General features: G+C 41.5%; 1 protein-coding gene across 2 annotated transcripts; it reads right to left on the reverse strand.

The window, feature by feature from the left end:
- Nucleotides 1-47: 47 nt before the first annotated feature.
- On the reverse strand, nucleotides 48-14,772 carry pitpnb (phosphatidylinositol transfer protein, beta). Of its 2 annotated transcripts, XM_086096749.1 has the most exons (12): nucleotides 14,698-14,772; nucleotides 11,273-11,303; nucleotides 10,251-10,396; nucleotides 10,071-10,162; nucleotides 8,270-8,277; nucleotides 7,691-7,765; nucleotides 7,520-7,603; nucleotides 5,978-6,055; nucleotides 5,795-5,899; nucleotides 5,462-5,584; nucleotides 5,308-5,392; nucleotides 48-3,017 (listed from the first exon to the last, which is right to left on the reverse strand). In XM_086096749.1, the coding sequence occupies exons 1-11, from the start codon at nucleotides 14,715-14,717 to the stop codon at nucleotides 5,345-5,347; spliced, it is 810 nt and encodes a 269-aa protein (XP_085952875.1). In that variant the 5' UTR covers nucleotides 14,718-14,772; the 3' UTR covers nucleotides 48-3,017; nucleotides 5,308-5,344. The 2 variants fall into 2 exon arrangements, with proteins under 2 accessions (XP_085952875.1, XP_085952874.1); XM_086096748.1 differs by lacking the exon at nucleotides 5,308-5,392.
- Between the last annotated feature and the right edge of the window lie 142 nt (nucleotides 14,773-14,914).

Raw genomic sequence — 14,914 nt, forward strand, 5'->3', positions numbered from 1 at the left:
GCAAAAACAATAATTAGCCATCAAAATAAAACAAGCAGCACACAGACTCATTTGTTGAAATTTATTAGATATTCTGTTGTGTTCCGTTGTCTAGACCTTCAGTCACAGCTAGCCAACTGTGACAATTAATGAAAATAAGGAACTAATAATTATACATTCACTATTGATACCCCTGAATGTTGCCTTTGTGACCAGTCCTTCCATCAATGAAAAAAACCTTTTTTTGTTGCCGTGGTTGCCTCTGCTTCTCGTCCTCCCGTCACAGTCAAACCTCAGCTGGCATCATTCTTTTTTTTTTTATCAAAATGATTTCCCTTATCAAACACACAGAAAGCAAATCAAAACAAACAAAAGGGAAAATGAGAACATGCTAACATGTCGTCCGTTTGTGTTGCCGTGTGAGGTTTCAACAGGTTGAAGAAAAGAGAAAGAAAAAAACACCCTGCATTGTTTTTTGTTGTTAATGCAGCCATCACATGACAGCTGTTTGAGCATTTACTCCATATCCAACATACTAGTAGCCTTGTCCAACTAGGCAATCTGCACACTACAAGTCCGACTAGTGAAGCACAAGATGCAACTGATTGAATTTATGCCACAAGTCATACTAGTGGCGCACAGATATATATATATTATTATATATATATATATATATTATATATATATATTATTATATATATATATATATATATTATTATATATATTATTATATATATATTATATATATATTATTATATATATATTATTATATATATATATATATATATATTAATAAATATATAATATATAAATATATATATATCTCATATTGGCCAAATAAAAAATAAAAATAGACCCTGGCACCAGAGGGGCTCCGTAAATGGGACAAAAATTACTAGCACTACAGCATCGTTCTATTACTGCGCTCAATTGTTTTACTAGTGATGAAAATGCACACTACGTAATTCACAGACCTGACACTGGACATGAAGGATATGGAATCAACGCTCAATGGGATTTCCATCCTCGACTTGGATGGCAGTTGGAGCAACACACACGATTAACTGGTGACAATAAAGGAACGAACGAGACTGCGGCGGCTCGCTGTTTTTTTTTGTTTGGTTTTTTTGGGTCACGCTTCGCAAACGCGAATTAAAAGCCATGTTAGCAGTACAGTATCAAACCACACGTGAAAAGCGGTCCCAAAAGTACACTTATGACAAACACCACAACTTCCAAAGCCTTCAGCTAGTTAGCCGCTGAAGCTAGTCGAAAAAACACAGCTGGTCTCGACCTCGATTCACGCGCACGCGCACGCGCTCGAGCTCATACTTCTAAGGGCGTACTCACGCGAGGACATTCCAACCAAATCCAGATGGATTATTTCCATCGTGCTATCATGACAAACTAATCGATTAGCAATTTCATTCGCTTTAGTACGTGAGCATGTAGAAGATAAAAGATTGGGCGATTCATTTCGGTTTGTCACGTCGGTTGAGGGGAGAAAAATGTCCACACGTTGCAAGTCGGACAAGTTTAGGCACCTCACATTTGAAACCAGCATTTGTCGCAGTCGGAAGTTGAAAGAGGGTGACGTCATTGTGACAAATGATGACAAATGGCGTGTAATAAAACAACTGACGCTCAACTTTGAGGTGTGCATCTGTGTACATATCTAAAAACAAACATCAGTAGTTCTTATTTTAGTCTTTTTGTTTTACAATTTGAGGAGTCACAAAATCAAAAATTTGTTTTTACAAAGTAACTTTTCTGCTTGACGTTTTTCACAAAAGGCTCATTATTTCCACTTTTTGGTGAACGCAGCCCATCCTACTGCTACAAAAAAAACGGTAAAACCAAGAAACTTTTTCTTTTTAACAGTAGTCAGGTTTCCATCCAATTGTTTCAAAATTTGTAAGCGAATTTACTGAAAATGTGCAAAACGGACAAGCGACTTCTCCATCTGTTCTTCTTTTGCGAATATTGAGAACGGACTCTGTTGCTGTAGGTGGCGCTATACACCATAGAGATGTGATCCAGCAGTCACTTAAAAGAAGAAGACATGGAAGCGACTGCTGGTCTTCAGGTATTATTCCAAGCACAGTCGTCGCATCGATTTTCATTAGGCAAGGTGCTCGCTATGGTGACATTACAGCAATTATAGGACGCGCCTACGTCACTTCCCATCGTATATCGAGCACGATTATACATTTGAGCGCTCGTCAAAAGTCCTGGACTTAAGTGGAATGTGCCTCGCGCGAGTACGACTTCAAAAGTGGCCAAAACGACCGCACGACACTTAAAAAGACGACAGGCCCAACTCTGACGCCGCACCCGCAAACGGTGCCTGGACGCGGGTGCTAACAAAAACGGATGTGACATCTTTCATACAGGTGGTGGTGGAGGCGGTCTCGGGGTAAAGCTAAGTCGGGAGAACGCCCGCCCGCCCGCCCGCTCGCCTCAGTAGCGACCAGTTGCGACCAGTTGCGAGCGCTCGCCATTCGCGGGCCGGGCTGCCTCCCGACAACACGCACAAAATACTGCGTTGAAGTACAGACAAACACGTAGAATAACAACAATGGGGGGAGATCATCATAAAAATGGTCGCCCAATTTTGGTGAAGACCTTCGACGTCTAAAAGCACATTCCGTCTCCTAATGGTCAATTTAAAAGGCTCCACGTTAAGAGTAAAAACAAAACCAGTCCGTCGGAATCGCCAACTATCATTTACATTTCAGGCAAATCACGTCTGTGCAAAGAGGGTTTTTTTTGTCTTTGTGTACGTATATATAATATATATATTTATATATGCAAAACCAGGTTGTTGTTTTGTTGTTGGAGCAGAGTGGGGAGGGGTCTGTACAGCAGCGGGGGGGCCAGGGGCCACTTTCCTCCTGGCGGGCGGCGGTGGTTGTGGTGGTGGTAATGGTGGTGGTGGTGGGCGTGTCTCCGATGACATCATCAAGACGGGGTCGGGATGGTTTGGCTCATTGCTCGTGAGCAGCACTGGTGCCTCGAATCGGACCGGTCTTACGCAGCTGGGCGAGGTAAACAAGAAAACAAAAAGAAATGAGAGTGAAATCGACAGTGCATGCGAGACACGCGCCACATGGAAAGTTGACAGCCGAGTACGACGGCGTATTAGGGCCACGTGGAAATAGATTTTGTTTTTTGGAGGGCGCGGGCAATATTACAAAAATAAAAGTGGCAAATTTGCCACTTTATAAATTGGCAGATTTGCAAGAAAAAAACCTCAGAAACTTACGAGAAATACTTGTAGCGTAATGTTTGTGCCGATACTTTTTCGGTCGCGTTTTCAAATAAGAAGCTCGTAATGGCTTTAACCATATCATGTTAAGCGTTCACACTTTGAAGCGTACGGCACTGCTGGCGACAAAGACGCCTCGCTTTGCGAAAGTCCACACACCCTGAGGATCAAGCATTTAAGTTAATTTGTTAAAAATAAATATTTACTTGTACATTTATGTTTCCAGAATTATTATTTACACATTCATAAAAAAAATTTTTTATACAAGTATCTAAGTTGACGTGTTGAATCTGCTGCTCTCCGTCATTCACTTGCTTTTACCTAAAGTATGCCAACTTCTGATTGGTTAGTGTTTAGTCAGCTGGTAGGCGATCAGGAAGTGTTGTCGCTCTAGCTGCCGTGCATGACGAGTAAAGTTTCAATTAAGAATGAACCCGCCTCCATCCTGCCTTTTCCTTTTAGAAACGGTGTCCCGTTAACCACCAACGAATCCTCACATTAGACTATAGCCACTTTATAAATTGCGAGTATTTCCCGCAGAATATGGCTCCAGCCCTCTAAAAAATATATATTTATACGTGGCCCTAATAATACGCCGTCGTAGAAGAAAAAGCGATGAGAGAAAGTGAATGAATGACAAATGACAACAAATGACAAACGCAAGCAGTTGGAGGTTTCAAAATTGTAAACATGCTGGCCCTACAAATAATTAATAATGACTGTATTTCCCTTTCTCTTCAAATATATGGAGTCGCGTTCCAGGTAAATGACGTTGAATAACGAATCTACTTTTCCTGAGTCAGACCAAGAAGAAACAAGGCTGGTTGCTGTCTTGCCGCGTGTAAAATCAACGTCGCCAGTTTGCTTGCTAGCAAGCTACGTCCTAAAAAACTGGGCCACAAAAATATACCGCGTATTTCTGGATGCAAATGCACTTAAGCTGGTCTGAAAATGATTTACTATCAATGGTGTCTCTTTCTTCGTCCATCTATGTCGTCCACTTAAAGTGAACAATTACATGCACTCTTTGGCTAATTGCATCCAGTTATGACCGAGGAGTCGCACATCGTCGCGCAAGCTCGGCCAGCGCTCAGCAACCTGTACTGTCAAGAGAGACATGATAGGCCCAATAAATCACAAAAACATCTGCAGGGATCCACAAAACATTTGAACATTGGGATGAACGAAACAGTGCGTTAGTGTTAGTTGAAAGCACGGCGGCCCGAGAGCTAATTAGAGCTGCACCGTAACAGAAAAATACGACAGCAGCATCCAATACGGAGAAATTCATTTTCTTCTACATTTCGTCTTGTGTTTTTTGTGTGTAATTTTCAATCATTTTAGATTTTTCTGCCTCTCTGGCCATTTTTGTGTACATTTTATGGTCATTTTCAGGATTTCTAACATTTTATGGTTAGTTTATCATTATTTTTTTTCTGCCTTCATTCTTCAATTCTCTGACATTTGTAGCAATTTCATAGATATTTTATGGTCAATTTCTGCTTTTCATCTTTTAAAGACACTTTTAGGTAACATAAAACGTTTTCTACCTTTCGTCTGTCTTTTTCTGACAATTTAAAATGTGGACTGACATTTTTTTTTACTATTTAATTATTCCTTTTTAATCTAAATCAATTCATTTAAAGAATATTTTGAAAATGTTAATAAAAAATATTAATTTCTAACTACTTTTTTTTTTTTTTTTTTTTTTAGAACCACAGCGTTAATTTAATCTGTAAAGAACTTTGAGTTACAATTTTCGTATGAAAAGTGCTTTACAAATAAAGTTCTGATTGATCGATTGCCTGGTATGCGTGCTAAAGAGCGCCACAGATAAGGAAGGCCAAGCAAAAGATATAACGGCCAATCTCAAGTGGCCTCATTCCGACAGCTGCGGCAACGAATCTCAGCGAGGAGGAAACGAGATGTGAGTGATGACGAAGAGGAAGACGAGTTTGAAGCGTGATGAAGGACAGACAAAGAGCACAGCGCTCTCCATGCAGGCGGCGGCGGCGCAGGCGGCGGCGGCGGCGGCCGGCCGGTCTCCATGCGTGACTTACTCGACCTGCCTCTAGAGTTTGACTACAGCGACGGCGTCTACTCGTCTGTCGCCGAGGTGCCTCGCACGTCGCCCTTCTGACGCATCTAATGTGACATTGCAAGGTTAAAAAGCTCCGCCGGGCACTTTGAGCGGCGGAGTGAGGAAAAGGTTACCTCCTCCAGCTCCCTTTGGGTCTCCTCCTCCATGCGCCTGATGTCCTCCATGGTCAGACCCACCCACTTGTCCACCCAGCAGAAGAGCTGACGGTGGAAATTGGTGAAGATGCGCTTTTCTTGCTGCGGACACGAAAGCAGCGACCAAGTGAAATCTTACATTTGTGTCTCAAGGCACGCTTGAAGGTTGAAGGGCAACCAGAATGATCATCGATTTATCATTTCTCGTCATTGTTTAACTTAACATTGTCCAAATGTTCAGACTGACAAATATTCTCAGGTTCCTGTCGGTCTCCCATGAAAGCAGACCCGACAGGTGCAAATGGCGTTTACCCTGTGGATGAAGTTCTCCACTCGGGTTTGGAAGCCCCACCACCGGAACTTGACCGAGACCAGCTTGTACGCGCACATGTACGGACAATCCGTCTTCAGCTCGTTCTGCGCGGGGCAAAAGAGGCGCAATTGACAAAATCACAAAAACAAGGATGCTCACTTGCTGCCGCCCGTGTCGTCTACCTTCCACTCTGGGCCGAGGGGGCCTCTTCCGGTTTTGACGGAGTGATAGAGGGACGGATCTTCTTCTGCTTTGTAGTCCTGCAATAAAAGACCATCGAGAGCGGAGGAGAAAACATGTCACGTTATAGACCGAGTATGTACACTCGCCCAGAAGACACCCTGAAGACTTTATCATGCGTTCCATAACACAAATGGACACAAACAAAAAAAACAAAACGAAACCAAAAAAGTTTTTCCGAATTGGGTTGCGCAGGTTTAAGGTCACAAACTCACAATGGTGGATTCAGTTTCCAAATGATTCACCTCAGCCTAATTTTTTTATACATCACCAAACCTAGTAACACAACAGGAACGTGTAAACATTTGATGGACCTGCACAACATAACTATGGGAGGTTTGCCACAACAGTGAAGACGCTAAAAGTGGGTTTTGTTCTTCTCGCGTGGTGCTGTTTTAATCCGGCAGGTCAGTTGGGGGGGGGCAGCAGATGGACGTGGCGCTTTAAGCCGCACCTCCGCGCTGATCCACTTAAGTCATTACTGCACGCAGCCTCGTGTGACAAGCTGCGGCTCAAAGCGGGAGAAGCACCCGAATGCGTCCTTTTTGAGTTGAAACCAGCACGAGTGTCACGTAAGGTGTGAAGACTGACCAAATATCTGCGACAACGCCGCCACGCAGATGCTGCTCCTCTACAACGGCGTGCTATGGCCGCCTATAAATATCGGGTTTTTTTAGAGGGCGGGGGCAATATGCGGAGAAAAAAAATAACACATTTGTGAGAGAAAAACCTCAGAAACTTACAAGAAATACGCGTAAGCGTGTTACTCGGATGTTTGTGCCGATACTTTTTCGGTCGGGTTTTGAAAATAAGAAGCTCGTAATGGCTTTAACCGTATCATGTTAAGCGTTCACACTTTGAAGCGTACGGTACTGCTGGCGACAAAGACGCCTCGCTTTGCGAAAGTACACACACCCTGAGGATCAAGCGTTTAAGTTAATTTGTTAAAAATAAATATTTACCTTTCCAGAATTATTATTTACACATTCATACTATTTTTTTTTTTTTTTTTGATACAAGTATCCAAGTTGACGTGTCGAATCTGCTTCTCTCCGTCATTCACTTGCATTTACCTAAAGTATGCTAGCTTCTGATTGGTTAGTGTTTAGTCAGCTGGTAGGCGATCAGGAAGTGTTGTCGCTCTAGCTGCCGTGCATGACGAGTAAAGTTTCAATTAAGAATGAACCCGCCTCCATCCTGCCTTTTCCTTTTAGAAACGGTGTCCCATTAACCACCAAGTGGCAAATTTCCGAGTTTTTCTCTCTGAATATTGTTTCCGTCCTCACAAAAAATATTTATATTCATACGTAGATCAATTTATATAAATATTTATACGCGGCCCCTAATACGCTGTCGTACTTCTCATCTTATTTCCAATGTGTTTGTATTTCTTGGCTCTATTTCAGATGCAGTTGTTGACGACATATAGCAACGTTTTCTGCCATCAGCATGACAGAGTTTGTTTTGAGCAGTTGAGAACTCACGCCTGGCGCCACTTCCTCTTTGTTCGCGATGTCGATGGGAACCACCTCCACGCTTCTCCACGTCGGCTCATCCAGGTCGTGCGCCTGACACGTGACACACGATGACATCACAGTCAGCGTCACAACACCCAGGAAGCAATTTACCGTTTGTTTCTCTCTCCGCTGACTCACGTTTTCGACTGTTCCCATGTCCGGCTTGTGCCACGTCTCGATCTTGATCTCAAAGTCGTCTTTCATGTATTCGTTCTGTGAGGCGGCAGAGGAGATTATCAGGTCAAAATCTCTATTGACAAGTGTGGCTGAATTTAATGCTTCTTTGCCCCCCCCCCCTACAAAAAAGTAATAATCTGGTGAGAATGAAGTTGTACTCCGATATGAAAGCTAATTTTATGAGGATAAAAAAATATGCTGTCATTTGATGAGAAAGCGGTCATTTTGAAACAAAAAGTGATATTTTGCAAAGGAATAAAGTTATGCTTTTTTTTTTAGAACAAGATATGATCTTATAAGAATAAAGTTGACGTTAGCAGGCCGTGTTGACAGTTGTAGCTGATCTCTGCCAAGTGATTTAGCAAGCGCGCCATGAATGGAGGCCGGGAATTAGCACTAAATCCAATCAACCAATAAGGCGTTTAGGTAGCCGCCATGCTGCTTTTCACCACTGCAGCGCAATGGCGCGTCCTCGCGCTCGGCACAAGACAGATGGCGCTACCGCTAACGCGTGCCGCGAAAGAGAAAGATGACACTCACCGTCACGACTGCAGCAGGCGGCGGGAGGAAAGAAAGACAAAATCTGTTAGTGTCATGAATCGTCACTTTGATCACATTTGCATTAAAAGGGAGGATGAAAGATTTGGGGAAGTGGCTTCACACCCTGCTAGCTAGCTAGCCAGCCAGCTGCAGCTCGTGGCTGGTATGGAGCAAGTTAGCTTAGCACCTCGGGATGAGACGCAAAAGGCAGTATCAAAGTAGCAGCATTAAAATGGCCTTAATATCGTTGTCATCCAGTCACGACATTAAAAGCAGCACATCTGTTAAAAAAAAAGAAAAAAAGTAGAGCTCTCAAACGATAATTTAAAAAAAATCAGATTTATCACATCTGAGAATTTTGATTAATCACGATTAATCGCTTAACAAAAAAGGCTTCTTTTTTTTTCAAACAACATTTTTTCCTGCCAAATTTGAAGAGCACCGGTTATGTGTTAATTCTTTTGACATTTATCTTTTTCTAATCAGTTAATTACCTGCATAAATTAAAATGGAAAAAAAATAACCCCAATAGTTTGACATAAACAAATATTCTAAATGTGATGCGCAAACATGTATTAAATGCTTTACTTTAATGCATGTAATTATGTTTATTGCTCAAACACAACCTGTGCTACCTTAAACTTAGCCATCCACTGTCACGCTAAAGGATAATCTAAATCGATTAATGGGATTTTTTTTGTGATCAATTAATCAGTTAACGCTTTAACTTTGACAGCACAAAAAAAAGGCAAGGTTGTATTCCATTTGTGAAATTCTAGCACCCTCTAGTGGTTAGTTTATTAGTTCCGCTTAATTTTAATTAGGAATGTTTTAGCCATAGTGGCGACTATGACTCCCATAAATCAGTCATACAAGCAAATCTTTTTCTACCTTTCCATATAAGAACTAAACAAAAAACTTTACATCCGCTTCAGCCAAACAGCATTCCAGACTACATACGAGACCAAGATACGTTGCGCCACTGAGCCAATAGTACATAAATGTGCGATGACATGACATGGCCAAGCTCTTTCACTGCCGTTATGTACAACACAACAATGTGCTTGTTTTTCCAATATGAGTTTTTTTGTTTGTTTACAATACCGCGCTCTTTTTTCTTTTAAAGCGCCAACCTCCTCACAATTTTGTGATCTTTAATATTTATCGTATCGTGATGTTTGGATATCATTACATCCCCAGTCAGACGTGCTTGAAGCCATTTTCACACTCAGGCAGATTTGATGAAAACCACAAACAAGTGTCGCAATTGGTCGGCAGATTCCAAATCGACACCGTGGGCCAAATGTATATTGTTTACTGTATCTATAGTGCACCCCCAGTGTGTGCTGAATCGATTACAACTGGACTGAACCGGTTGTGTATTAACTCATCTTTATTTATAGTATTGTCATTGTCCTGTGAAGAACACTTATGTCCAATTTTGTCTTCTTTTTTTTTTTCATTTAATGGATGAAACTGAACGCAGATATCCCAAAAACATTAAAAAATAATAATAATTGAAAGAAGTGTTTTTCACAGGACAGCAATGATATAATACTTAGAATGCCCCCTCCGTTTGGGATCTTGGGATTTTTTAATCAGTTAATTGCTCCACTGTGGTATGAATTAAGTCTTATCTTGACAAATAAGAATGTAACACACCGCCTGAGTCTACAATTTCACACTGGACACAGATTGTTTTTTTTTTTAAGGACGTTTTTATTCCATTTCAGATGTTACTCTGTATACATATAACACATTGTTCACTAATCAACACACCCCAATGTGTCTTGCGACTTACCGGTGCGACAGTACGGGTACGCGTTCCAGGCCTTTTCGTGAAAAACGAACGCCGACTCTGGCGCGAGCATCCTCACGTATCCTGGGACTTTACTGCAGGGGGGCAAAAGACAAAAGAGCACCGGTGAGAAGGCGACGAAGGGCGAGCGTTAAAGTCCAAGAGTGAGAGTGGCAGACGGGCCTCTTTAGGTGGTAGATTTTGTGCGTAAACTGTCCCTTCTCGCCGTCCTCCTCGTAGGGTTCGTTCTTCAGCACCTCGATGCCCTCGCCGCCGCCCGTCTCATTCTTGCTGGCCTCGGCAACGGAATATAGCTGGCCCACTTGATACTGGCAGCAGAAAGCACAGCCTCAGCTCAAATGACTTAGCCCCGTAAAAATGCATCTTTTTATGATCCTTATAATATAACATCATATAAATTATTTTATTTTGCTTTATATATATAATATATATATATAATATATATATATAATATATATATATATATATTATATATATATAATATATATAATATATATTATATATATATATAATATATATAATATATATATATAATATATATATATATAATATATATATATAATATATATATATATAATATATATATATATATAATATATATAATATATATATATAATATATATATAATATTATATATATATAATATATATATATAATATATATATATAATATAATATATATAATATATATAATATATATATATAATATATATATATAATATATATATATAATATATATATATAATATATATATATAATATATATATATAATATAATATATATATATAATATATATAATATATAATATATATATATATATATATATATATATATATATATATATATATATATATATAAAATGGTACAAGTTCCACCTTGCAGGCTCTTTTCACCCTGCCAAAACTAATCTCAGTTCTCAGTGTGGCAATTAGAGCTTGTGAGGTCACACTGCTGCACTTGATTTGTCTTAAGGGCATTACTGAGCATGGGTTCGCGAGAGGAAAACAAGGTGAAACGTGAATGAGAGCAAACGAAGCGTCAAAATGATGATGGCGAATTGCTGCATTCCTGACTGCTGGGCTATAGCAAAAATCCATCTTGGAGGTCAGATTATTGAACATTTGCCATCGTTATTACACGCAGCATAACAATTCAGTATGGACTTGTTCATGCAATGACACTCACCTCTTCGACAGAAATGGGCAACACCACTCGACTGCGGGCACACAAAAAAAAAACAGGTGTGATTATGGCGATATCAATTCAAATAATAGCTTCGATGTAAATAAGACAGTTTCCCACAGATTTGAAATCGACTTGGGCGGGTGGCGGCAAAAAAAGTATTGTCATTTTACACTTCATATCTTGCACTGACAGTTTGCCTTGGTTTTTTTTCAATTTCACGCACACACACACACACGCACGCACGCAGAGCTACTGGTGGCTAACTGTAGGTAACTGCAGCTGCAACGAGCCATACTATACCATACTTGGCGCGTGCATGCTAAAAACAAACGGTAGCATGTATGCTCAAATACGGTCGCAAGCATTCTACCATGTGTTCTAAAACGCCAACTGGAGCAAAATAGTGAGTTCACTTGTACTTTATAATTCAACTATTTAACTCACGGTACTCACGTTATTCGTTGCTGTGCACTTTAAAAGGGACTACATCGTGTATTTTAAGCCCGTCCACAGTTAGGCTTATAATGATGAAATCTTACCTTTGACACAATCGCAATGTATTTTTTTTTTATGAAATATTAGGTATTTTGCTGGCTACTTTTCCAATGCGGAAGCAAAACGCCCGTTTGAGTAAAACCCCGCCTCTCCTCGTGTGGTTGCCGCGCCCCTCTGCTGCAGGACCAACCAGCCGTTGCAGTACAACCGTGTCTTCTTTACATGTGGAAATTGGATGGAGGTTCAATTCTGCCATAAACATTTGAAACAAAACGCTGCTTGCCGCAAGAAATCGTAGTGGAGGAGCGGAGAAGAGGGAGCGTGCTAACCACGACGCCATTCGTGCAGTCATGCACAGCAGCGCAATAAGTTGTACTTGTCGTTTACACAAGTGCCAGCCGGAACCCTTTCTGGGATTTTAAGACGGTCAATTGTCATTGCACTTTGGCATCGCAAAAGTGAAGGATAATTGATTGCTTTGAATTCATCTGGACAGAATGTTTATTGATAAAGGCTACTTTTGTCAATATCCCATGGAGGGAGGTCTCAAAGAAAGTGGGCGTGCGTTTAGGCCGCAGAGGCGGGGCGGGGGTGGGGCCGCACGCAATGACGTCAAACCGTGCCAACTCGGGTTGGGAGGGGCTGGGGTGCTTGGAGAGCAGAATAACCTCGAATTTCTCATACAGGGGCCAAAGGAGGAAAACACAACTTTGGTCATGTTTTTGGTGAGGAATTAGCATTTGAACGTGGCTAAAAGCTACAAAAAGTTGATTTTTCATGTTGCAATCCCTTTGACGGGCGTTCACAATCCATTCACATACCGCGGCGTAACTCGTCCAGCCGGCGCAGCCTCCCAGTTTTGGTGGATCGCTCCAATGCTCCTCGCAACTTTAATTTAAATTTAAGTGCGCCTTATAGTTTTAAAATAAGTAACATTTTCTTGAAACCTTCTTGGGCGACGGCCAGTTTACTTGGGCGCCCCCGCCCAAGTATTAACATGGTGTGGGAATGGCTTTATCTGTAGCTGTTAATGTCTGACATTAACAGCTACAGATAAACTTCTAAGTATGACATGTACAGTACACAATTTTAACGCAACAACAAACACTGACTGGTGTCACTGTCTCTTGTGGACCACTGGACCTAAACCTAAAGTTAGTTAACAGTCACTTCACCAGAGTTGTTTTATTTCCTCTGAATCTGTTGAGCTGGCTGCATTCGATAGATTTTTAGCTTCTTCTTTTTTTTTTTTACTTCCCCGAAATAAATCTCAGTCATGACTTTAGTCATTAGCGAGCTCAGTGATTCTCCAAGAGTGTGCCGGGGGGCACATGGAGTGCCTTGAGTGCTCTTAAAGGTGTGCCATGGGAAATTATTATTATTAAGTTATCAGCATTAGCACCCTAACCCTCAGAACATATACGCTGGTTAAGAAATTGTAGTTACAAAAAAAAAAAGTACAATAGGGGATTCAAACCGTGTCCATGCACTTAGAGCAGTGGTGTCCAAACTCTGATGTTGAGGACCAGAGTCCTGCAGGTTTTGGATGTTTCTCTTCTCCAACACACCTGAAGCTCTTCAGCAAGCTCCGCAAAAGCCTGATAACGATCCTGTTCATTGGCACAAGTGCGTTGTAGCAGAGAAACATCCCAAACCCGCAGGACTGCCGCCCTTGCGGACCGAGTTCGGACACCACTGGTTTACAGGGTAACTGCCATAACCATTAAGCCACGAGCTAGGACACACTGGTGCGCGATTCACGGCAAAATAACCACTTCAAAATAAATAAGTCACGTGTCCACTTATTGTGACATTTTTGTCTGGTGTATGTATGAGATTTTCCAAACTTAAAATATGCGCCTTGGCTCAACAAAAGTTGTGCTCGCTCAATAAAATCAAATTACAGAATTTTACTGGTCCAAAAAGAAAAAAAACCCTGATCATTATGGGCCCCAAACCCATTTTCCAAAAGTTTTGAAAAAACACTTTTACAAAAGGGTAGTTAGTTGCTTCACCTGAGTGGTCAGTTTTGATTTATTTCATCTGACTACAGTAAGGATATTTATAGTTGTACTTTTTAGCAAGGAGCTGGAAATGTTGTTTTGTGCTCTTTGGTTGGTTGAACGACAGGTTAAGTCACCTGCTTGAGCAGCTTGACACATAATTATTAGTTGAGTTAGTAGTTATGTAAACTCCCGAGTTTAATCTGACGCGCCCTGTTGCTTCACAGATTAGCCTTGCTAACAGACGGCATTAAATCTCGCCCAATCAAAAATGGGGCTAATTGCCATGCGAGTGCCGGCAACGTAACAGCCCAGTTTCCGCGTCCTCCTTCCACAAATATATTGGGAAAGCGTCGGCAGGCAACCCTATACTCGTTTATACAGTTAACAATAGTGTCAGATTTTGGGAAATGTCTACGTTGAGAGGGTCCGGGGAAGTGTTGTGTCGCTAGCTGCCTGCTACCGAAGCTCCTAGCCTAGCCTGCTAGCATTTACGGCTAAATCCGACGGAGCCTTAATCTGTCCCGCAAAAGCTTAACATTACGGCACTTTGGGGTTCTAATGAGATGCTAACCGGTTAGCCGAAGCTAGTGGGGTTAGCACGCCTACGCGCAAATGTTAAACTGGCTAAACGCGACGCTGTGTATGTGCTTTTTATACACGAGTTGCACTGAATCGGAGGCTAATTGTCCACTTTAGCGGCTAGCAATAGCTTTTCACTAGCAACGCCTTAAAAAGACCGGTGTCCCGTTAACAGCGTCCGTTAACCCGCCCGCTCTTCAAGATGTCTTTTGGAGGCTCATATGGCGAGAAAGCCAGCGAAGCACAGCGATCACAACAAGCTGCGTGTTCGCCGCAAGCTAATAAGCCCGAAAATGCGCCAAAACCACGATTAGGAGGAGAAAAAAACCAACACGTCAGACTCACTATTCCTTGATGAGCACCATCTTCGTCCGCCGGTATGCGCCTGCGCAGTGGCAGGCGAAACGAAAAGGCACAGTCAACAAGTTGGCCCCGCCCTCAGGGAGACATCTGATTGGCTGAGCGAATCGATAAATCAGTACCTTTAAACCGAACATTCAATCATTAGCCCATGAATGCCGAACCGCAAATATACGTGTAAAAATTCGTTTAAATAATGTTA

The sequence above is a fragment of the Leptonotus elevatus genome, chromosome 15, assembly GCF_054856555.1.
Source record: "Leptonotus elevatus isolate MCC_2025b chromosome 15, RoL_Lele_1.0, whole genome shotgun sequence".
Taxonomy (NCBI): domain Eukaryota; kingdom Metazoa; phylum Chordata; class Actinopteri; order Syngnathiformes; family Syngnathidae; genus Leptonotus; species Leptonotus elevatus.